At 41.5% G+C, this 23,817-nt stretch overlaps 1 protein-coding gene across 2 annotated transcripts in view; it reads right to left on the bottom strand.

Moving 5' to 3' along the window:
- Positions 1-6,933: 6,933 nt before the first annotated feature.
- FKTN (fukutin) overlaps positions 6,934-23,817 on the bottom strand; it is a 30,859-nt gene continuing 13,975 nt past the window's right edge. For both annotated transcript variants that reach the window (XM_065406761.1, XM_065406762.1), the window contains 7 exons: positions 23,460-23,663; positions 20,311-20,588; positions 17,730-17,862; positions 15,060-15,189; positions 13,689-13,822; positions 12,389-12,516; positions 6,934-7,147 (listed from right to left, as the gene is read on the bottom strand). In XM_065406761.1, coding sequence (XP_065262833.1) covers positions 6,934-7,147; positions 12,389-12,516; positions 13,689-13,822; positions 15,060-15,189; positions 17,730-17,862; positions 20,311-20,588; positions 23,460-23,663 — 1,221 coding nt within the window. The remainder of the gene's footprint in view (positions 7,148-12,388; positions 12,517-13,688; positions 13,823-15,059; positions 15,190-17,729; positions 17,863-20,310; positions 20,589-23,459; positions 23,664-23,817) is intronic.

Genomic DNA, 23,817 nt, shown 5'->3' with positions numbered 1-23,817 from the left:
GGGCTCCAGAACAGAGGGGAAAATCTGAGTAACGCCCTTAAGGAATCTAGCCACTGTAGGGAGAGTAAATACAATGTGGCCCTGGATAGGACAGTGATGTGCAGATATTGCTGCTAAATGGACCATTATGGACATGACAGAAAGTCCAGATTATTTCAAGGCAAGTAGTCCGATATTGCTGAAATGGGTGGTGTTGTGGGAGACAGCTGAGATGTCTAAATAGAAAACCTCTTCCACTTACCTTTCTAAGTCAGTCTGGTTGAGGCTTTCCTACTTTGGTACAGAATGTTTTGAACTTCAGCTAGACAGCTCCTTCCAGATGTCAGCCCGCCAGCATCCAAGCTAGGCCCAAGTGTAGGATCTGATTGCTATTCTGTAAGACTGCATTAGGCAGAGCAGGTAAAGTGATCGAGGGTTGCGTTGAGATGTTCACCCTTATCCACCACACAGGGCAGAGAATCTCACTCAGCCCATAGCTTCTGTTTGAGTGACAGGAGGAAGGATTTATAATTCAGTGGTGTTTATTATATCCCTCCTTCAAAAGCGAACCTTTCATTGGCACTGTTTCCTTGGGAAGAGCTTTTACCCAAACCTCCTTAGTTATGGATCTGATCTGGATGATTCTGTAACTCTTATTCAGATTTTAACTACTGTATCCTGCTACAGCCTAAATCAATAGTACATCTGTGTATAACACTGAATCACGGTAGAGGCTGGATGCTATTAGGTTAGAGCCACAGCTGGTGTAAATCGGCTGTCATTGAAGCTGTCTCTGTACTAGGTGAGGGGATCTGCTCTGCTGGTATGCAGGACACAGATAACATTTTCACACCTACTTACATGTGAACTGTTGTCTCTGGCTTCCTATTGGTCTGGTTACGCCTCTCCAGGCAGAGGTGTTTGTCTCAAGAATTTTGTGAGATGGCTCATACACTCACAGCATTCCACAAATAACTAATAAAAGACAGACACGAGTAGTGAAAATGGGCGTTACCCTGACAATCTGATCTTTGGAACTTTGTGTTTTTATACAGACCTGATCACTGTAATATCACATACACAAGAACAAAACAAAAAAAACCTGATAGGCTCCCTGACTGTGGAGAAATTGGCAGCTAAAATGCAGAATTTTTTTTCTTCCTTGCAATTTTACGTAAAAAAAGACGGGACACGCACCATAAACAGATTTCTGAAGTAGCAGAGGTTAAAGTTCATTTGTTTTTAAGGCCATGAACCGTGCCTCCTTCACAGACACTGTTCCAAGGGAAACGCATAATACAAAGCACCTGCACTTCTTTATGTGGATGGCAGAGAAAGTGGGATTTATTTACTGTGACTTCTTCCTGTCTTTGTTAGCAGGACAGGTGACTGGAGAGCAGCAGCCACCAATCACGCCTTCCCAGTCATTTTTAAAAGCTTGGGGGTGGAGGGACAACTCAAAAGACCTTTTCCTGCAAGATGCTGAGCACTGTCCATGACAAATGGAGGTGCTCAGTGCCTCCCAAGAGACACAGGATCCAGCCCATAATCGATTGCAGGCCAGATTTCCCAACGTGCTCAGCACCCTCAATTGGGGCCAGATTTTCAAAAAGCTGAGCTCTCACTTTAGCACCTAAATGGACTAGATCTTCAAGCGTGCTCAGAACCCTGCAACTCCTAGTATTCCCAAGGTGGGTGACAGGGATTCTCCATTGTTCCTAATGGGAGCTGTTGGGTACCAAGCGTGTTTTAAAATCTTGCCCCGCTATTCAAGCGCCTGAATGGGAGCTGTTGGTGGTGAGCTTTTTTAAACATCTGGCCCTTCATGTGCAGCTTTTCTTAAACTCATTGGAAAGTTAGGATGGCAGTGGTCGATCAACAAGCAAAATAGTTCCTTTTTAATAATCCTCTTTGCAAAAAATTATGCTATGACTTTATCAGTAATACTGAAACGAAAGACAGCAGAAATAAGACACATTTAGACAATCAGTCAAAATGTATAGTAAAACAAATACAGGACATCATTTAATGACAAATATTAACATTCAGCCAACAGGGAGAATAAACTAAATAGCACAATATTTTCAAAATGGCCGTATAGAATTCTCAGAATAACTCTTCTAGGGCCAGGTAAGGAAAGTGGGCTCCATTGGAATGGGACCCAGGCCTAGGGTCTATTCCCAGCTGTCATTGACCTGTTGTGTGACCATGGGCAAGGGGCTTCACCTTTCTGTGCCTCTTTCCCCCGCCATCTTTTTCTGACTTGTCTATTTAGATTGCAGCAGCCCGTTTCTGACTACTTGTTTGTACAGTGCACCTAACACAATCAGGCTCCAATCTTGGTTGGGGTCTCTAGGAGCGTACGTAACACAAATAAAATAAAAACAAATATCTATAAGTCACACAGTGCTGCAGTTTCAAATCTTGATCAAAATGCAGCTAACTCATCCGGAAATGGAATAAAGTGTGAAGAAATGACATCCAAAATCAGGGATTGTATAAAAATATTTGTGCATTAAATTTATATCAAACTAAGACCCAGATTCTACACACAAGATTCTGACTAGATCCAGAATGTTTCACTTTACTCACATGAGTAGCCTCCTTGAAGTTAGAGCTGAGACATACATCCTGTTGTCAATACTAGACCCATCCTGTAGATATATATCCATTTATAGGAATAGGTGCAACAGTTAAATTTACTTAAATATTTTAAAAGATAAATAGTGATTTTCCTTGTATTATCAACTTCTGCACATTTTCAACCCAATATCAGTAACCCACTAATGACTTCTAATTAGCACAGACTGGTGTGAGATCTCACGATGGATGGTCTTGCACAGTTAACAAACAAAAAAAAAACCCACCTGTTTCTTGTCCAAGAATCCCACCAGGCTACATTTTCAACAGGACTATTCATATGCTTAAAGTTAAGCTGTGCCTAAATGCTTTGCTGGATCGGGGCCAGAGTACTTGGCACCTTGCAGGATTAAGCACTCACACTGTTGCAGTGAGATCAGAACTACACCATGCAGCCTACAAAAATTTTCATTTTCAAAAATAAGGTGGGTTTTTTAGTTAGAGAGAACAAATCAAAAGAGAACAAATCTGCAAAGTCAAAAATGCATCTGGGCTTAGATTGTGTGTGCCTCCCCCACAATTCAGTGCTTCATAACAGAACAAATGGAGATTTTTAAGTCTGCCATTTACTCAGTAGTGATGAAAAATACTATTACAATAGTCCAAGGTCTGCATTTGGCGTTTGCATAGAGCACTAACATCAGAAAATGTGACTTCCAGTATCAAGGAATTAATTTTGTCACGCTGGCTCTGGTTGTCAAGCTTAAGCGACAGCAAGAGCAACACACCGCGTGGGGTGATCTGAGCACAGCTACAAATCATCTCCAGCATGACAGGGTGAGCCAGATGCATAACAGGATAAGGCAGCAGGAAATGATTCCAGTTTGAGTATAATGTATCATTAATTTTCTACTTTTCTATCTTACTGTGTGTCTGTTGAAGACATGATCTGATCTATCATCAGAGGAACCATTTTCTGAAGGGGAAGCTGCAATAAGCTATTTCTCAAGGAGGACCCCTAGAAATATTCTGCAAAATGGATACAACTACATCCTGGGTTCAAACCTGCCCTGGTATATTTGTTTGCTGCTTTTGGTTTTGCTCATGGTTCTTCCAGAATCTTCTGCCTCTTTCCTTATGTTGTTTCACCATGTGGCATTTGTTGTAATAAGTTTAGATTTTATATTGCTGGAAGCAAAAAATAGGCTCACAAGTAAAGAAAGCAGACCAGGAGAGTTCTATAGGTGGAGCTAAGTGTGTAGATATCGCTAAAAAGCTACTAAATTTCTGACAAATGTGAGGAATCTGTTACTCTTGCTATTGCCCTTCTGCGCTCTCATGTGGGCATAGCAACTACATAAAGAAAGGGATGCAGGTAAGTGACAAGAGTGGGTAAATAAATCAGGGAATGTCAGAAAGGTTTGCAGCAGGAGCTGGGTAAGGTGGCACAAATTTTTCCCTCACTTACACCTGTGCAACCACAGTGAAGTCAGTGGGATTGAACCCGTGTAAGTAAAGGAAGAATCTAATCCATGCCACCTATTTCTCAGATACAGTAAATCACTTCTGGTATTCGGTACAACAACAACATTGTTTTCATAGAGTTTATTAAAATAAAAGCTTCAGGTAAACATGGTCAATAAACAATTTAGAAAAACAAAGATCAAAAACATTCCTCTTCAAATTATTCCACAGTAACACTGAACCGTATGTTAAAAATGCTGCCCTAGATAACAAAACGTAATTGTACATTAGCAGACTGAGTGGAAAATTAAACTCATTCATTCAGGCCATGTCTAAACTAGCGAGCTTAGAGCAGCACGGCTGTGCCGATGCAGCTGCACCACTGTAAGGGTGCTCGCGTAGCTGCTCTCTGCCGACGGAAGAGACCTCTCCCAGAGACATACTAAAACTACCTCAACGAGCGGCAGCAGCAATGTCATCGGGAACAGCTCTCCGCCAACATAGCGCTGTGCTCACCGGCACTTAGGCCAGTGAAACTTCTGTTGCTCCTGGGGATATTTTTTTCACACCCTGAGCGACATAAGTTTTGTCGACATAAGTGGTAGTGTAGACATGGCCTTAGTCAGTGTTAAAGAATACATTTCTTCTGAAGATTTTAACAGCCTGGACAATAAGTTAAACACACACACACACACATATACAGTATTGCAGTCAGATATTTAAAACACTCTATTCTGCTTAGGGGATGAGCATTTTTGTTTTTGCTACTAGCCTTTCCATTTACAAATATAAAATCACAAACTTGTGACAGGATTGCACATTTTCTATCCTGACACTCTCTTATCTTTCCATTCCAAAGTTCTATCACATTGTAAAAACAGAGAGCAACTGTACCTTATTTAATAGCATAGTGCTGCTTAACACAGAGCTCTGAATAATAAAACCATCAAAAGGAGATTAGCTTTAGGCCGTACGCAACAACAAAAAAGAATGCAAAAAGTACCACATGAAAACTCATCCCTTCCCAGACTCAGTGCTTCACCTCATCAAGTAAAAACATTACTAGGATTTAACCTTTTCCCCTCCCCAATTTGACAAAAAACACCAACGTTTTTGTAGTGTTTAAAAAGCCAGTAGTAATTAAGGATGTGACAAATCCATTTTTTAAAGTACTTGCCAAATTCGGAATTATTTACTGCAGTATTCAGTGGCAGGAGAGTGCTGGAACTAGGAGGGTTGGCAGGAATAGAGTGTGTTGTGCACTCTGTAAATACCAGGGAAGCCCCAGAGTGCACCTGGAATGGTACAGCAGTAAAACAGTCACTCAGATGCAGCTGTGTTAGCTACTCAAAACTGTATTAACTTGGATACAAATACCTGAAAAAATCATTATTTATGTATCAACTGAATACAAAACAAAGACTTGTCCTATTTGTAGCCAGTAACTGACAAAAAAAGCTGTGACTTGTAGATAACCATCATACTCCAGGAAAGAAATCTGGACTACAGCCTTATTATACACAGATATGAAAGCATCAAAACTGCTTAACTCCTTGACATTGGCACCATGAGTGCTCCAGGGTTAGGCCAGTACATTTGGTATTCATATTTCATTAACAACCCCAAGCTCTTGACTTGCCCACTGAGAAGGAGCTGAACAAATCAGGGTCATTTAGCTTCCCTGACTTCGCTTTGGGTATACTCGAGATCCATCTCGCTAAATGGATTCAAGCACAGGTTCAGACAGAAGCTATTATTCAGCAATCCCTCCCCAAAATGAAATACAAGAAAGTTTCCTGTACTGACCAAAAATGCAGGTAGCAATGAGAGGAGATACAGTTGTGAGGTTTTTAAACCCAGTGACACACCAGCAGTAGCCTTTACATTACACTGTTGTAAATCTGAGGAAGGAGTTGGCAGCTGTCTACAAATTAACAGCCTGGGGTTTACACTTAAAAGATGAGGGTAGTGATTCTCAACCTCATCCATACCATGACCCCAGGTTACAACAACAATAAAGAAGTTTCAGGACTCCACTCCTATCTAATTGTAAAGAAAGGGAGGGTGATCATGACCCTATAAAATCTGTTTACAACTCCCAGGTTACTTGAGACCCATGGTTTAGAGCATCAAAGATTAGAATTCTGGACTCTCCTTTTATACAAAGTGTCCCCCTGTAGCATATGGCTCCATGTTAAAAAAATAAACAGTAGATAGCATTCCCTGACATATCTACATAAAGTGGTTAATAGAAAACATCTCTACTTTTGTTAACTGAGCCCCAAGCTCAGATTTTCCCAAGGACATATTAGGAAAGCCCACACCTCCTCTGATGGGAATAGGACTCTTCAGTGTCTTACTCCACCTTTTCATCCAGGGCTACCTTTGTATCCCTCGTTATCTTAGTTGTGCCCCTTCACAAAGCAGTCACTCCTGCTCTGAGTAACTGGACAACATTCCAGTGACCTCTGAAGTCAGACTGACTGCCACAACCACTAGGGGATGCTTTAGATCAATTTATCTATCTTCACTCTAGTATTTCAGTGCTGAATTTCCCCCCCACGAGACAAAGCATGCTGAACCATTTGGTCTGGGTTCAAGTTTAATTTTTTCCTACCTATATTCCCACTTCAATCTTTCTTACATTCCTTTTGTACCTCTTTCCTCTCAGCTAGTCTTCTGAGTTCACACATATTACCTTCATTCTCTTCCTTTAGCTGTCACAGAGAATGTCAGATACAAGTGCCGTGAGAAGTACACACACCACCTATTATGCCAATAAAGATTCAAGATCTCCTTAGGAAATGGATAAAAACTGATCAGAAAACTGATCTCGACATCTTGGGGTGAGGGAATTTAAGCATGGATAGGTCCGATGGTACCAAACAAATCCTGGTTACATCCATGTGATCAGTAGACTTGAATGACATCATCCCATTCATCAACAGGCCACATCCCATTGTACTGCACATTGGATGGAGAGCTCTTCCAGTCCCACACCTTCACAGGTACCTTCCAGTCCTTGCCATAGTTGGCTTCGACATATCGGAGGGTTTCACAAGGCACATGTACCTTGAGTTCTACAAACTCAGTCCAACACAGTGTAAACTTAGGAAACAGGTACCTATGTTACAATAAGAGAACACAATAGTTAAGACTCAAAGATAGGTATGATATTCAGTAAACAAAACCTTGGCAACCACTACACCATTTGATTTTTAAACTTGTGAAGGAGTACAGATTGTGTATTGTGGCCAGAGCATAAGACAGAGTCAGGGACATCTGCATTTCAATTCTTTCCCTGCCCATGACTTGCTGCATGACTTTGGGCGAGTGACTTAACCTCCCCACTTCTGTTTCCTATCTGTGAAATAGGGGTAGTAATGACTTATCTACCTTACAGGGATGTTGTGAGGATTAACTAGTTAATGGCTGTCAAGTGCTTTGAAGTTGGAGTTTTATTATGGCTACATGCTCAATACGCTCTCCCTGATTGCTTCGCTGCAGATGCAATGCCCTTAAAAATATAAATCACAAAGAAAACCAAACCTGCCATGGGGCATCGAAGTAATACAAGTTGCCAGACCTATGCAGAATGCCCCTCCCTCTTCTCACAACTGTGGTAGAATGAGACATACCAGCAATGCCCAGGTGATCCAATGGAGAAGATACAGCACAGAGAGCTTAGGATCTACTTCCAACTTTGTCACTGACTTGTGATGCAAACCCAGGACAAGTTAACTTCGGGTTAGACTGTAACCCTACACGCTGACCTGGACAAATAGTAGTCGAGCAGCCCCAGGAGCAGCACATGTGCCGCGCACATGCATATATATATATTTGCAGAAAAAAGCTTCTGCTGAAGACTTGCTGCAGTTCCGCCTTTTGCCCACCAGAGGGCGCTGTTGCATCAGAACACAGCAGCTGCTCTCCGCTAGCCCCAGCTAGGATAGGGAAGAGAAAGAGGCTGCAGTGCCTTCTTCAGAGCACTTGTCGGGCCAGGTCAGGAGACAGAGAGCGTGGGGCTGCTGGGGGGTCATACAGGGGCGCATAAAGGCTAGTGGGGGAGGACAGACTGGGCCAGGGGCTGAATGGAGTGGAGGTGCAGGGCCACGGGGGGGAGGGAGGTGCAGGGCCACATGGGCAGAGAAGGAGGGGGTGCAGAGCTACAGAGGGGAAGGGCTATGGCTGAGTGGGGGCACAGAGACACATGGAGATGAGGGGAGGGGGCTGGATGAGGGGTGCAGGGACACACTGGGATGGGGGAAGGGTGTAAGGCCACATGGGAACAGGAGGCTGGCTGAGTAGGGGCACAGAGACACATGAAGATGAGGGGAGGGGGTGCAGGGACACATGGGGACAGGCGCAGATGTGCCTGACTGAATGGGAGAGGCTAGGGGTCAGCCAGGGTCTGCATGGGGGATCCTTCCCCACCTCCCAAAAAAACCTGTTCCATACTTTTCCCACCCATATCCAACAACCCTACAAGTTCATACCCAGGCTCCTTCTCAGCAATTACTTCCCTCTCCCACACTGACTCCTCTAAGCATTTGCACTGCTTCTGAGGGGTGCAGGAAATATGGTTCTGTAGTTTAAATGAATTATTATTCAGATGTCTGTATTTATATGCCTAGTGAGGACTCTATTTGTCAAAAAACATTTCCTGATCTTTTTGTTTTCTATATTGTTACAGACATACTTGCTGACAGGTATTTTGAAATAAATTACCAAAATAATTGAAACTGGTGTGATTATATTGTGTTATTTTGACAAATAAAATATGCAGAATCTTTCAGAATTTTAAAATATTGTGTGCAGAATGTTAAATTTTTTGGTGCAGAATTCCCCCAGGAGTATCCCGTGCATAAAATTAATCACAATATATGTGTTTGCAGGACTAGGGCCATACTCACAAAAATGTCTATTCAAGGCATCTCTTGAGGAAGTTAGGAAACCAGCTCCACAAGAACAAAAGAGAAAAATAGATACAATTCTAAAAAATTAAACAACATGTGCCAAACATAACTGCTCAGATACTTTGCTTTCCTTTCCCACATCCTTCATCTATATTTTGGTTATTCAAATTATACATTTCTTGGAGTAGGGACCCTGCTTTTATTCATGACTGTAAAGCATTAAGATCACTTCTAGTATGATGTAAATAACTGGTGAGCATTCTACACTGGGCATTTACTCTGTGTGGTAAAAATCAGGGATTTGGAGCAATCAAATTTTTGAACTGGTCCGCTCCGGCTCCGGGAAAAAACCTACTGCTCCGCGCTCCAGCTCCGGGCTCTCCTCCAAAGCCCTGGTAAAAATGACACTATCTGATCACACCAGTTCCGTAACAAAAGTCTGCAACAAACCTTACTACACACTAGTTAAGGCACAACACTCCTATGATGTCAAATTAACAGTCTCTCAAATGCCAGTATAAAAGTGTCTGCTGATCAACCAGCTGCATTGTCCTTATAATTCAGAGGCAAAAACGTTGTTAAAATACTTATAGTTGTAAATAATTATACGACTATCATTACTCCAATAAAATTTTACTAAATTAATGTTTGAAAATGAGGAAATTCATAGTGTTCCTATACTAATACTATTTACCCTATTGCTAAGTTTTTTGTTTATTTCCCAAGGTGATTTGTTTGTTTAGTTGGTTGATTTAAATCTAATATATCTTATTGTTTCTACTGTGAAATATTAAGTTGTTGCTACACCACAGTAACTTCAGAGCTTCTAAATTCTGCAGCATTCACTCCCAACCATAGAAATTCTGGTACAGTAGAACCGCAAAGATATGAACACCAGAGTTATGGACTGACCAGCCAATTGGACACCATGTGAAACCAGAAGTAACCAATTAGGCAGCAGCAGAGAGAAAGGGGAGGGGAAAAAAAAAGAAAAAAAAAGCAACAAGTACTGTACTGTGCCTGTATTGCATCTTAAAGGTAGGCACATCTGGGCTGCTTGTCCCCACCCCACCCCCACCTTCAGGGCAGCCACTTACAGCAAGACATTGGGGCTGCCAGCCCAAGGCAACTATAGTCTGCAGTGAAGGAGCAACGCTGGGGTCTGCGCAGCTTTTTCCCCTCCTTCCCTTCCCCTCCCCGCCAGGAAGGGGACATGCTGTTTTCTCTCTCACACACATCCCTGGCCGAAGGGGACAAGCTTGCAAACTCATGCCAGGGCTGAGTAGGGAGCTCAGCTGCTGCTTGGAGTGTCAGCTGTTGGATTTGGAGCCCGAACTGCGCTTTGTTCAGAGTTACAGACAACCTCCATTCCCAAGGTGTCCGTAACTCTGAGCTTCTACTGTATTATCACCATTTATTCTTGAAGAACAGTCAATCCAGAGATCATTTATTGTCTGTCCATACAGTTCCAGGGGCTCAGACCTAGCTGAGGTCACTTAGAGATACGACAATATAAAAAGTTCATATGAGCGCCGTATGTACTTATGATAGAGCTTCTAATTTCTGCAGCAGTAACTCTATAGCTTCTAAACTCTCTAGTTGTCACTTTGATGTTTAGAAACTCTCCCATCTGCAGCCTCGTACAGTAGAAAGCTCTGTTTTTAAGGTGATAATTCTTTGAAACTCACTCCAAGCTGAAGAATTAGATTCTAGCATGACTTAAACAGAATAACTTCTGTCTTGGTTGACCAACCCCATTTCCTCCCACGTTCCACAATCATTTTGAAAGAACAAAGTGAAAGCTCCTAATGGTGGTGGGTATCCCAACCTTTAAAGTCAAGAGTGGTTAATAATAAGGTTTAACTGTTAAAAAAAAAATCTCTCCTTGTATCTCTCCTTTTAAGAAGGTATTTAATACAATGGAAGCTAGGTTAAGACATTCTGAACAGGTACATTCTGTTACTGATCAAGAGGACTAATTTCCATGCTCCTTTTTGATATATATTAGATATAGTTTACTATACCTAGGAAGCATCTCTTTAGGATTTCAAGTTTTCATTATATTGACTACTTTCTAACCCCACCTGACTATCACAGACCAAACTTCCACACCAGCCTTTCTCCAATACTGCTTAACAAGCAAAAAAAAAAAAAAAAAAAAAAAAGGATTAGAACATCTGTACCATATCCAAGAGTGCAGCACCTTGGGCACAACATTGGAGCATGAATTCAAAGCCAACATCCATTCTCATACATGGGAGGCATTCTGCCTTGTGCAGGGAGAAAAAACGCTGCTTTCATGCCCATAATGACTGGTGCACACATATAATTTTGGAAGAGAATATCAGCTCTTTTGGCAAGGAACTAGATGTCACAACATAGGTATGGCACAACCTTTATCACTGGAGATGAGGTATCAGACGGAAAGAACCCAGTCTAACTCTCAGAACCCAGGCTGAGTTTGCTCAGCTGACAGTTTACCTAAGAATATAAGAATGACCGTACTGGGTCAGACCCAATGGTCCATCTAGCCCAGTATCCTGTTCCTGACAGTGGCCACCACCATATGCTTCAGAGGGAATGAATAGAACATGGCAATTATTGAGTCATCCATCCCCTGTCATTCAGTCCCAGCTTCTGGCAGTCAGAAGTTTAGGGACACCCAGAGCATTGGGTTGCCTCCCTGACTCTCCTCGCCATCCGCTATTGATGGACCTATCCTCCATGAACTTAACCTGCATGCTTAAATCTACATTTACCTGCATATTTGATACAGAAAAGAGAAAGATACTGTAAATGGGGTTCCATGTTTCCTAAACCACTTTAATAACAGGAACATACTTTAAAAAATACCAAAGGCATTTGAGAGTAACGGCCCATATCACTGCAGAAATGCTATTGTGAAATGTATTGTTGTGGACCATTACTGCAGAATCTCAATGAGTTGGGTTATTTTGCAAGGACTGGTGAGCCCCTGTGCCATAATCTCTAATCACACAAATAGATGACTGAACCCTCAGTGCTACAAAATACATAAAAACAAGCACTTGAAAGAAAAATTTTTTAGCTTGAGTCCCCTTTTCCCTTTTTATTAAACTAGTGCTTGTCTTAGTCCAGATGACATCTGTTTAACAATTAGATTCCAAGGTTACTGCAGATTTTCAAAGAGCACGCTGACAATGCTGAATATAACACCAATTTGATGAGACACTTAAATGTCACTGTTTCTCTTCCCATTTCTCCAGCCCTCACTGTGCAAAATCTCTACAAATTCTTCTCTTCCTGAAGCACCTTCTTGCTTGGAGGATAAAGCTAAATGCCAACTGTTGTAACTACTATTTCTAAAACTTTGCCATTACAGTAACACATAGTATTTAATAACAGCATCTAATGCTGTAACAACTTGTTCAACTAGTTTTCCCTTCTATAGACTTTAAATGAATTCATACTTAAATTTCTTGCCCGATTTGGCTTGAGTTCCTCCATTCCATATGTGGTCATCGTCTTCATAGAAGAAAAAAATATCAAGTTTCACATCATCTTCTCCCTGAAAGGAGAGTTCCAAGCTGTCTTCTACCTGTGAGACAGACAAATACACTTCATATCCTCATATAACAATCAGGAAAAAAACAAGAGGTTGCCTGTGATTTATTTGTGCTGACATGTTACAGGGGAGTAATTGCCTTGTTACCATCTTGGGTGTCCCCCTCAGTGGGGGACACCTGAAGGGTAAAAAGAGAAAAAAGAATCTGGTCAGCAAGGAAACCCTTTAACAAGCCCTCTCCAAGAAAACAACTGCTCTCTAAGACCACAGAAGACCAGTTTCCATAGCTCTATTCTGTATACATATTGGCAACAATGCAAGTGTAACCACATTTCTTTAGCCAGATCTCACAGCAGGAGTATTTTATTAGAACGCAAAATGCAAAAAACTGACTCCAGTTTGAGAGTCACATAAAAGAGCAGAATAACCTCAATAAAAGAGCAGAATAACCTCAATTAATTTTATTAACATTCCTTCCTTTTCGTTTCATATGTCCATTAGCACCAGTTAATGATGAATCTCCTGAACCCAAGCTAAACTAAGACTGTTTGTGAGATCACACACTGACATAGGGGCTGTATATAGCCCCTAATAAAACACTTATAATTACATTTAATCAACAATGTTTTTTTTTAATTCTGAGGTCTTCCGCATCTCTGTCCGAGACCTGTGATTTTGTCTCTTCACCCCACCCTTGTGATCCTGCACTGTAGCCATCAACTCTTTGGAGTCTAACAATGCTATTTCTTGAACCAGCTGGGGGTCACTGATGGGCACCCTGAGGCACTTTTCTTGCAGCCCTTCCAGCCCCTCCTGGCTGTAAGCACAAGTCTATGCAGAATGATACCCCTATAAGCAGGCCAAATCAATACCAAAAGAACACAATCCACCTTCATATTTAAGGTTCTCTAGTGACACTAACACACAGCTAGAAACCCACATACAGAGTAGAATTCAGGGGCAGGATCATGATTCCATTATGAAAGGTATTGTACAAAACACACATTTCCCCTAGCCCCAGAAAGTGTATGACGTCAATGAGTTTACACATGGGTAAATTAAATGTGCACAAACATTTGCACGATCAAGGCCCACAAGATCCTCCCTTATGAAAACTGTTTTTAAACACCTTCAGCCAACTAGAACCTTGAGAAAAATGTTATAATGAAGATAAAGTTCACCGTTCAGATTTGTTACTCACTAACCTTGCCAAACTTGTGCTTCAGTGGTAGTCCTGCCTTCTGAAATGCTGGAATAATATCAGATTTATAGTCTTGTATGAAGATCCCCAAATCCACGTCTTTGCTATAGGGAATAATATTACACTGTCTATACCAGCCTAAAAAATGGAGAAAACACGAAATCAGAGACATGGTGAATATACAGCTAGAGCTGAAACTAAGTAAGAATGAAGTTTCATGTGCCACTAACTGAGATATCTTTGGGGGAAGCCACTCAGCTGCCCTCTACAGAGACACCTGGATTGGAAAAGGAAGAGCATAGGGAGCTAACTCCACTTGTGGCCAGCTGTCTCCTCTGGAGAAGTGAGTATTGGGAAGGAGCCTACCACCACTTAAACAACGGCCCCTCTCTCTCGCCTAACTTACATTGTTTTCTAACTTACATTTTTAAAAGAAAACTATTCCTGATCTGAGCCCTTTATGCCAAGTTTAATCTAATATTTATGGAGTCACAATTCTATTTTTAAAAATGGATTACTTCACTTCAAATACTAGTTATTTCTGGGATGTAAACTGCCTACGTGCTGCTGTTGGGAAATGGTGAGACTAGAAACCAGATATGCTTCCCCCCTACCCCCTTTTGTTTAAGCCACATCGTAGGTAACTGCACATCACGAAAATAATACTCCATTTTAAGGCAAAAATAAACCCTAACATTTAATGAAATACTAACAAGAATTATTAAATCTATGGCTATAATCTACTTTGGAATTTAACATTCTCTTTCACCCATAATGAATTTGGGATATTGCTTTCAACCTTGGTACTGTCAATAGGTTACCGTATGGTCCCCCCTATACTGAAGTTTTATAAATAATTTATCACACTAAACACCAAGTTTGTGTGGGATGGAGAAAAATCTGCATCTAAAATAAAAGATAACTGAGAAGCAAGATTCCTCTGCATTTTCTTTCAAGTACCTTTACAAATTATTATTAGTGACCTGGTCCTGCAAGCTGCTGAGAGTTTCCTGAGAAGTGATCAATGTACTGAAGTACTACTGACTTAAATGAAAACGCTCAACATTTCATATGAAGCATGTCCAGCATCTCAAATGGCTGGGCTCTAAGTGGCTTCTGAAAGGGATCTTGGAAATAAAACAAATACTATTTTATTGTAATTTGTGGATTCCTCATTTTGACTTAGCAGTGACGTTATTTTAACTGTGCTAATGCACTGCTTCACACACCTATCAGATACCCCCTACTAACCTGATGCATTCAGCTGTCAATCTCAGCCACCAGCACTGGAACTAAACAGGATTAAATGTTTCAGATTTCAAAAGGCGCCTTAATGGGTTTGAAAAGCAATACAATATAAGCTCAAATACTTTACCAAGGCATGTTCCACTGCTCAGCCAGAACCTCACTCCTAAGTTATTTAATGTCAGGGCAGCCAGATGAAGCAATGCTTTTGCTTTTTTCCTAAACTCCACTGCATCAAGAGAGGCATCATCAGGATACAGCTAAAGGGTTAAGGAACATTAAACTACTTTCAGACATAAATGCACCTTAATTTTGAAAATGTTCTTAGTTAAAAAAAAAAAGGGGGGGGGGGCAATTTTTTTCAAGACCGTAGTCAGTCTCTGGACACTGTCCACACCACCATCTTGTGGCTGTTTGGCAATACAAACGGTGAAAGGAGAAAAGTAAAATTTAAGTGCCTATACAATAAACCAGTGGTTCTCAACCGGGGCCCCCTAGGGATCCGTGAGCTCTTTCAAGGGGGCCGGTTGAAGCCCCGATTCCCGGCGCACCCCGTGGGGCTGAAGATGGGCGGCACAGGGCTGAAGCCCCAATCCCTGCCCCTCCCCCCTCCCGCTCCACAGGGCTGAAGCTCTGATCCCCAGCACCCCCTGTGGGACTGAAGCCCGGAGCCCCGAGCCCTGGTGCTCCCTGTGAGGCAGAAGCCTGAGCCTATGAGCAGAATTGGGGACATGGAGGGCATTTGCGCCTCCCCCCCCCTCCCCCAAAAACTGCAGCACTAGATTACGGCAGTCCCTGGGGCAGTTCCACACCTCCCTCCCCATCTCCTCTCCCTGCCCCTTGGCCAGGTCGGAGGCGGAAGCTGGAGCCGGGCAGTGCGGGGCAGCTGCTGCTCTGGCTGGCACCATGGAGTAGGCAGCAACAGTGTTCCTTCCTCTCCTGCGGTGCCCCAGGTTGAAGATGCTCCTCAGCTACCATTTGCTCCGGCAGAGGCAGTCAGTAAGAGTCCCCCCAGGTGGGGAGACCTAGCACCGTGGCTGGCAGACTCCTTGGGGAACAGGGACCGCAGGGGAGTCCTCACAGCACACAGCCCCTAGTACCCCTCTCCCTGCACTGTGAGTTACCCCCGTGCCTGCACACAGCCCCAGCTGCCCCCTCCCTGCACCCTGAGCTACCTCCTGCCTACACACAGCCCCTAGCCACCCCCTCCCTGTACCCACAGCCACCCCGTGTGCACACAGCCCCAGCTACCCCCTTCCTGCAAGTTGAGCTACCCCCTCCCTGCACCCTAAGCTGTTTTCAAATTTTTCGAGCTAAGCTCCCCACCTTTGAGTTATAATTTTTGCTTGCCCCCCCCCCCCAACCCAGACAGGTGGGTGGACTGCTGAGGTGAGTCGGGGTGGAGGTGGCACTCCCTCCCTGGACCCCACCATGCGGAGGTTGTTCGAGCCCCGCTGGCCCCTGCCTCTCCCCTAAATAGAAGTCAAACTACGCTTATACCCAAGGCCCCTGCCCCGAAGCCCCTCCACCCCCACGGGGCCCTGCAGTTTTTATAGCATGTCGAGGGGGGCCTCAGAGAGAAAAAGGTTGAGAACCCCTGTAATAAACCATCCTCTGTTACCTTTTCCAAACTCATAAAATGTAAAAGTCAGTATTAACGTACTACTGGAATGATCCACACCAAAACCAAAAAGATGAATGTATATATTAAAGAAACAAAATATACCTCTACCTCGATATATCACGAATTCGGATATAACTCGGTAAAGCAGCGGCTCCGGGGGGGCGGGGCTGCGCACTCCGGTGGATCAAAGCAAGTTCAATATAACGCGGTAAGATTTTTTGGCTCCCGAGGACAGCGTTATATCGAGGTAGAGGTGTATGTAAATGCTGTGATTAAACCTCTGCAAAGCTTACAACAATAATGCATATTGAGCCTGATCCTGCTCTCACTAAAGTCAATTACAAAACTCTTATGGATACCAACTGGGGACAGAATTGGGCTCACTGTGGTTATTTTTAGCACATTTTTTACAACTTGTCTGGTGCCACCAAGTGTTAAAATAGTGTAGTGAAGTTACAAGTTTACACTTATTTCAGTTGAGGCACAGTCATTTAAGAGTAGCAGTGCATTTTCAAGTTATCAGAGCACAAAAAAGCATCTTAACAACAAAAGGTCTCCACTGGGATAACTCTGGTACCAACTTTCCAAAACAAAAAAATGTTTTTTCTTTACTCTGAACAAGCTCTAAAAAGATTCAACCCAATCAATCACTTCAAAAGTTACAAGCCCCTGAAAAAGGGGATTTTGAATGAATGTACTCTCAAATTTAAGCATAACACTACAAATGTGCTGTAATGCATGGTCAATCCTACTGTGACCAAAATTAAAAAATTACCAGAAAATTGGGACTCTCATTTACTCTAAGGCTGCTTTATACAACTCTGACAGAGTAGAGGGGTCTTAAAGTGTGTGTAAATCTATATATAACCATTTATCTATTCTCCATATGATTTCAAATGCAGAGACAAATGCAGCCAGAATAAAACCAAACAAATGAAACATCTTTAGTTATTCAGAGAAAAAAGTTCAGGTTATACTCTCAATTGTAAAAAAAAATTAGTTTCTTTACTTTCTGAGAACGAAGGCCCCAATGCTGCACTTATGGAAGAGTTTAATTTTAAGCCTATGAGTAGACCCATTCAAGTCAAACACATACCTAAGTGTTTGAAGGATGGAGGCCTATGAGTGGAAATCTACTTTACATTTCAGTGGAAACACTACCTGATTACCACTCACCTGAAAGAATGCCCGAGCTTCTCTGTACCTACATTCAAGAAACCTAGAGTGTGACATCTCCTCTAGAAATTGGGACAGATTTTTTGGAATCTGAACTTTTAAGTCATCAATGGAAAGTTGTAGTACTTCTGGCCTGCAGTGAAAGAAAGACATTATATTAACCTGGCCAAGAATGCATCATCGGTGACTAATCAAACACCACCTCCTATCTCTGGCCCAGGTTATAAAGATCTAAAACATGTTGAGCACTTGAGCAGTTGCTACCTATAACCAAATGTATTACAACTGATTACACAAAACTAGAACCTCTTGGGTGCAATAAAATCTACAAACTACTCTCCTAGGCAAAGATTTTCAAAATAGGGGCTAATATTAGACTCCTAAATCCATATTTAGACAACTGAATAAATCACCTTATTTTTCAGATGTGCCAAATAGCCAGCAGCTCGCACCGAGTTCACTGGGAGCTGCTGTTTTTCAGAGCATTTGAAAAACCAGGCCATTTAATTCAGTGCCTAAATATGGATTTAGGAGTCTAATATTAGCCCCTATTTTGAAAGTCTTGGCCCATATTAATAATTTAACAATAGTTTAGGCCTTCATGACAACTGAAATGTTGAATGACATTCGATAGTTAATGCCCCGGATTTTAAATGTTTATGCATATAATAAATACAAGAGTTCAAGGTATAGAAGGGACGTTTAGTAACTCAGTAATTCTTAGCAAAAAGTTTTCCTTTTTTTTTTTTTTTTTTTTAAACTACAAGCGTTTGTTTCTGTTCTGGTTGTTGTGACAATGTCAAGTAGACTGCAGGAATATTATTCTCACAGTCAGGCTGTATGCATCTTGCTTCGCCAAGACTGCAGCAAGTGTGTGGCTTTGCCATTTTTCACATGCTACTGAAACACTGCATAAGTGAAGGCAGCCTAGTTGTGGCTTAGAAGGCTGGGCTTACAACACCAAAGTACATGCTGCTCAGGGAAGGCAAATATAGAAAGAAAGATAGAAAGAGAAATTGAGACGCAAAGAGTCAAGTTACAAGAGTTCCAGTCAACCGTTACTGAGCTTTTTATCAGTTTCCCAATGATGTTACTCTCTGTGGATTCCTTTTTTAACCTTCCCTTATTATAACCTTAGTACAATTATTTCTGACACTACTATTTTACCACATTTACTAAAGTGAATAAAAGAATCAGGCCCCTATAATGAAAAAAATAAATAAAGTCACAGTACAGAAAATGTGAAGTCAATTCTCTCTCAAAACCCACCCCAAACTCCAGATCTGATCACCCTGGAATTCTGGGGAAGTTCAGAGCCAGGCTACCTGTTTTTGACCAATTTTAGTAGAGGCACTTTCATGCCAAGTTCCTATTTCAGTAACTTTAAAAATGGAAGAGAAGCACAGTTTAAGCACAAGACTGGGGGCAAATAATTCATCCGAGATCTGACACAGACTTTGCACATCTGACAAGGCAATTCACTTAACCTTGCTGCTTCAGCTTCCCTATTTGTACGGCAAGAATACAAGTACCTGATGGGGTGTTGTGAGGATTAACATTGTGAAGTGCATTGAATATGAAAAGCACTATAGGCTTGATCCCAGTTCCATTTAAGTAAATAGCAACACTTCCATTGCTTTCAATGGTGCAGAATCAGATAATATGTTACTACTCCTATTCTGGCTGAAATTGCTTGTGCTCATTCAAAATTTTATTTTTGAGGGGAGGCTTTTGGTAAAATTCCAGTTGGTCATTTCTGAGGTAACCAGGGCTGAAAAACCACTGGTTTTCAATAGTCTATATATAAGCAACTAAATAAATGGACCTAAATCTACTGCACCAGAAAAACCCCACACTTGTGCATAAATATGGGTTCCCTTATTTGCATGCACCAATATGGGGGAGGGGTTTGACGCAATGGGTTCAAATGCATTTCTGACCCAGCTATGCTGGCAAAAAAGAGGTTTCTCTTCAATATCCTTCCACATTAGTCACTAGGTACTGTTACAATGACCTTTGTTGCAAATGTAGCCTCCCCTTTTCTCAATGCTGAGAGTGTCACATATGAAGTTTTCTGACCAAGTTTTGGCTCTGTAGCATAATACAAAACGTATGGAAAGAGGTTACACTTCTTTAATATCAGATATTGCTAATATGACAATCCCTATCTTTCCTGACATATATTTACTTCAAAATATTTCAGACATAAGCTGACAAGCAGAGTCATTCAATTATCTGCTGGCAAGATGTGCTACCATACCTCTTTGGAAATCAAAATATCCTACCACAAATCAATGCTGGGTTGGCCCATTACTGGATCTCTCACGCCCAGGTTAAGCCACTTAACCTCTCTGTGTCTCAATTTCTCCATCTGTAAATTGGGGAAAATACTTGTTTTACTATTAATATAATTGGATTTGTCACCTTAAACTTTTGATTCTCCTATATTTTAGTGAACACAAGATGAATTTCATAACTTGCCCTTTAGAACCATGAATTACTGATCTTAAGACAAAGTGGTAGTATTTAACGTGCTATAATAGCCTTAAATCCTCCTTGTCTTCCTCCATTTTTAACTTACTTGTTGTAAGCTCCAGGGTAGCGACCAAAATGTAGCTTTCGGAAAGGAACAAACTTTCTGTCTATGTTTTGTTTCAGCCGCAATGGGCCATGCCAGACATAGTTACCACTCCTCTCATAAAAGACCACCAGGTGGATGGCATGAGCGGCCAGTTTGAAGATATAGTGGAGGGGAATTTCAATCCCAGAGAGGTCATCCATCCCTTCCAAACGGGGGTCTTTGTTCTGTATCTTTAGCCACCGGAACCCCATTTTTTCAGCAGCTCTAACCAAACTCACCTAAACATCAGAGAAACAACACTTACTGTGAAGAGGACAAAAACAAGACTTCAACACTAAGGGCCAATTCTTCATGCACATACGTTATTCCTGATTTACAACATACAAATTAGATCAGAATCAGGCCCTACCTATTCCAGAATTTCTCCTAAACCTTAAAAGGATGGTAACCATCTATGCACATTTTTGTTTTCTACTTGTTTTCACTTCACTTACCTTAAATCACAGCAATACCAAAATAAACAGATTAAAAAAAAAAAAAAAAAAAAAAGCTTAAATGTCCCCATTTCTCCCAGTTTTGTAGTGCACAATGAAACCATATGATGAGTTCCCTCTTTTGGTGAAAGTCCCGTAATCATACAATACAAACTGGGATATGACACCTCTTCCACTACTTAGAGCTTGCCTACATGAACGTTTAAGGCCAGGTCTACACTACGCACATTGGTATAACTACATCACTCAGGGGGTGAAAAATCCAGACCTCCGAGCTAACCCCCGGCGTAGACAGTGCTAAGTTGACAGGAGGACTTCTTTTGTTGACATACCTACCGCCTTTTGCGGAGATGGATTAACTACGTCAAAAGGAGAAGCTCTCCTGTCAGCATAGTAGCTTCTTCACTAAAACGTTCTCCGTGTAGACAAGCCCTTAGTTTGCAGCACACCCTCAGCGTGGATCCTGCTGACATGCATCAGCAGTTCATTAATGCACTTTGATTAGTCCCATTTCAAAAAGGATGAGATCAAATCGCATTAATGAACTGTTAGTGCGCGTCAGCGGAGTGCACATTGACAGCACACGGCAGGCTAGTGCAGGGTAGATTCACAGCCCAACTTGCTGCAAACTAAATATTCATGTAGACAAGCCCTTACTTAAATCCAACTCCCACAAAATATTCTAACAAAACTGTCACTGTGTAAATATATACGCGCAGATTTTTCACTGGAATGATTATAAATGTTTACATTGAAGCTGCCAACCTCTGTGCTACTTTATAGATTCTGCTATGAAACACTGTACCCTTCCTGATGCCTTATGCAAGTACTCAGCTCCCTGGTATTCTTCTCTTCTTGTTTGAATCCTGCTTCTTTAGCCATTAAAAAACACACACACACTTCACATCTTTCCATCCACTATCAAATACCTCAAAATGTTCAGTGTTTCATTTGCTTCATATTCTAGTCTACATAGGTTGTCATACGATGGTCAGACTGTAGTATCCAAATGACTTCCTGTAGTGCATTAACCAACGTGACTAACATCTGTCATGAGTTTGTTCTGATACGTCTTATGACTCCAGATAGTCTTCTCTTTCTGAAGAGACTAGATAATTTCACTGCTAGATTAAATCGTGATCATCACTTCATCCTTCAGCTTTCTCCATTCACTCTCTGACCCTTTTGTCTCCCATCTATCTTTGCCTGTCTCAACCATATCAGCCCCGGCGAGATCATAACATCCTCTAAAACTGAATGCTTCAAAGACTGTAGTCCTTCTACAGAGTAAAAAGTCCTCGTTTTCCCACTGTCTCAATTACTCTCCTTAACTTGGACCTTTACTTTGCATCCAACGCTGAAACCTTGAGAGAGTCCTTGACTTTGAATTTACTTGTTTCCTCCCACCCCACAGCACCTTGTCTTTAGCTTTGGATCACTCCCAGAATTCATCCTTATATTGAACCTGACTCTTCTGACATCCTTATTTATGCCTTGATTATATCATGACTTGACTGTTGCAAATCCTTCTTTTATGATCTGCATAAATGTTAGCCTAAATTTCACAAGTTACATGAAGCCAATCAGCTTTAACATATTCCTCAAGGGAGGGGAATAAGATGATGACTAAAGAGAAGATCAACACTCAAGACTTAAACACCTCTTTTCAACAGCAAATCCAAAACTGTAAGCTCCCCTTTTACAGATGGCATCACTGAGGCACAAAGAGGGAAACCTAGAATAGTGTTCTGACTCATGGCCCCATGCTCAGTTTCTGTAAGCTAAAATTAGTATTGACAGAGAGAAAGAAAGCAATACAGCTGACCTTCTTTACTCAGGCCCAAAATGCCACCACTTTTCACTGCGTTTGAGTAAAGAGTTTTACATCTGCCTGTCTCACATTTTTTCCCCCTTCTTAAATAAAATTATTTAGATTTTTATTGAAGTCATCTCCATACATCTTGTGCAAGTTAATCAAATAATACACATTTCCAGAATACAGTAATTTTGTACACCTAGCTTTTTTTATCATAAAGCCCCAGCTTTTTCTGTCAGAAAGAGTTTAATTAAAATCTTATAATATAAAAAAAATGACAAGGTAACAAACATATATCAGTATATGGTTGCTGTAATTATGAAACAATCATATAAATACACATTAACAGCTCTGCTACCTCTGCAGTGGATACTACTCAAAATTTACTATGGCTATATGTATGATAAATTTCTATTTCTTTTTCTTTTCCCTTTCTAACAGATCTCTCCCTCTCTTCCTTCTGAAAGTTGGTCCCCTCTCCCCTCAGTCTATGTATGTTGTGGACAGTTGCCCAACTATCTTTGGGCTACCTGATGAATTCTCAATTCACTGAGACTGCCTTTGAAACATTTTATCTGAGCTTCTCAAGAGTGTTGGCAGAAGCTATTCTCTCTTTGGGACTTCCCTGCCATGTGCCATGCATCTTGAACAGACCGTTGCATGACTTCCCTTTACCCCAAGGTTTCTAAAAAAAAATTTTTAGGTACACCACTACTTTTAGACCAGTTTCACATCATGAACTTTAAACCTGGAAGTCTAAGTATTTTCTGTTCAACCATTAATTCTATAATGGCTGGGTGCATCACAGCAGACAAAAATGAAAAAGGAGAATATCTTACTTCATGTTTCCATGTTTTGTCCAGTAATGCAAATGTGGTGAAGTCCCGTGGAGCACACAAATACTTGCATTCTGGGCTCATGCCATCAGAAGAGCTGCTGAGCTGTTCAAAGTCTTTCTGAATTAATCCCAGAACCAAAGGATCAATGAGATACACTGGTACATTGTGACTGGACACTAAACCAAGGAATTTCTTAATCACGTGCTGTTTGGAAGAGCAAAAAATAAGAATCAGATCACCCTAAAAGTGTGTAAAAGTTAACCTTTTAAAATTATGAATCCATTAGGAATTGATCTCTCCCAATAAGACTTCTGCAATGGGAACAGAAAGTGGAATAAGCACCAAACCTGATAGCTCC

Source organism: Emys orbicularis, chromosome 6 (genome assembly GCF_028017835.1).
Source record: "Emys orbicularis isolate rEmyOrb1 chromosome 6, rEmyOrb1.hap1, whole genome shotgun sequence".
NCBI lineage: Eukaryota > Metazoa > Chordata > Testudines > Emydidae > Emys > Emys orbicularis.
This window is presented reverse-complemented; position numbering and strand designations above follow the sequence as displayed.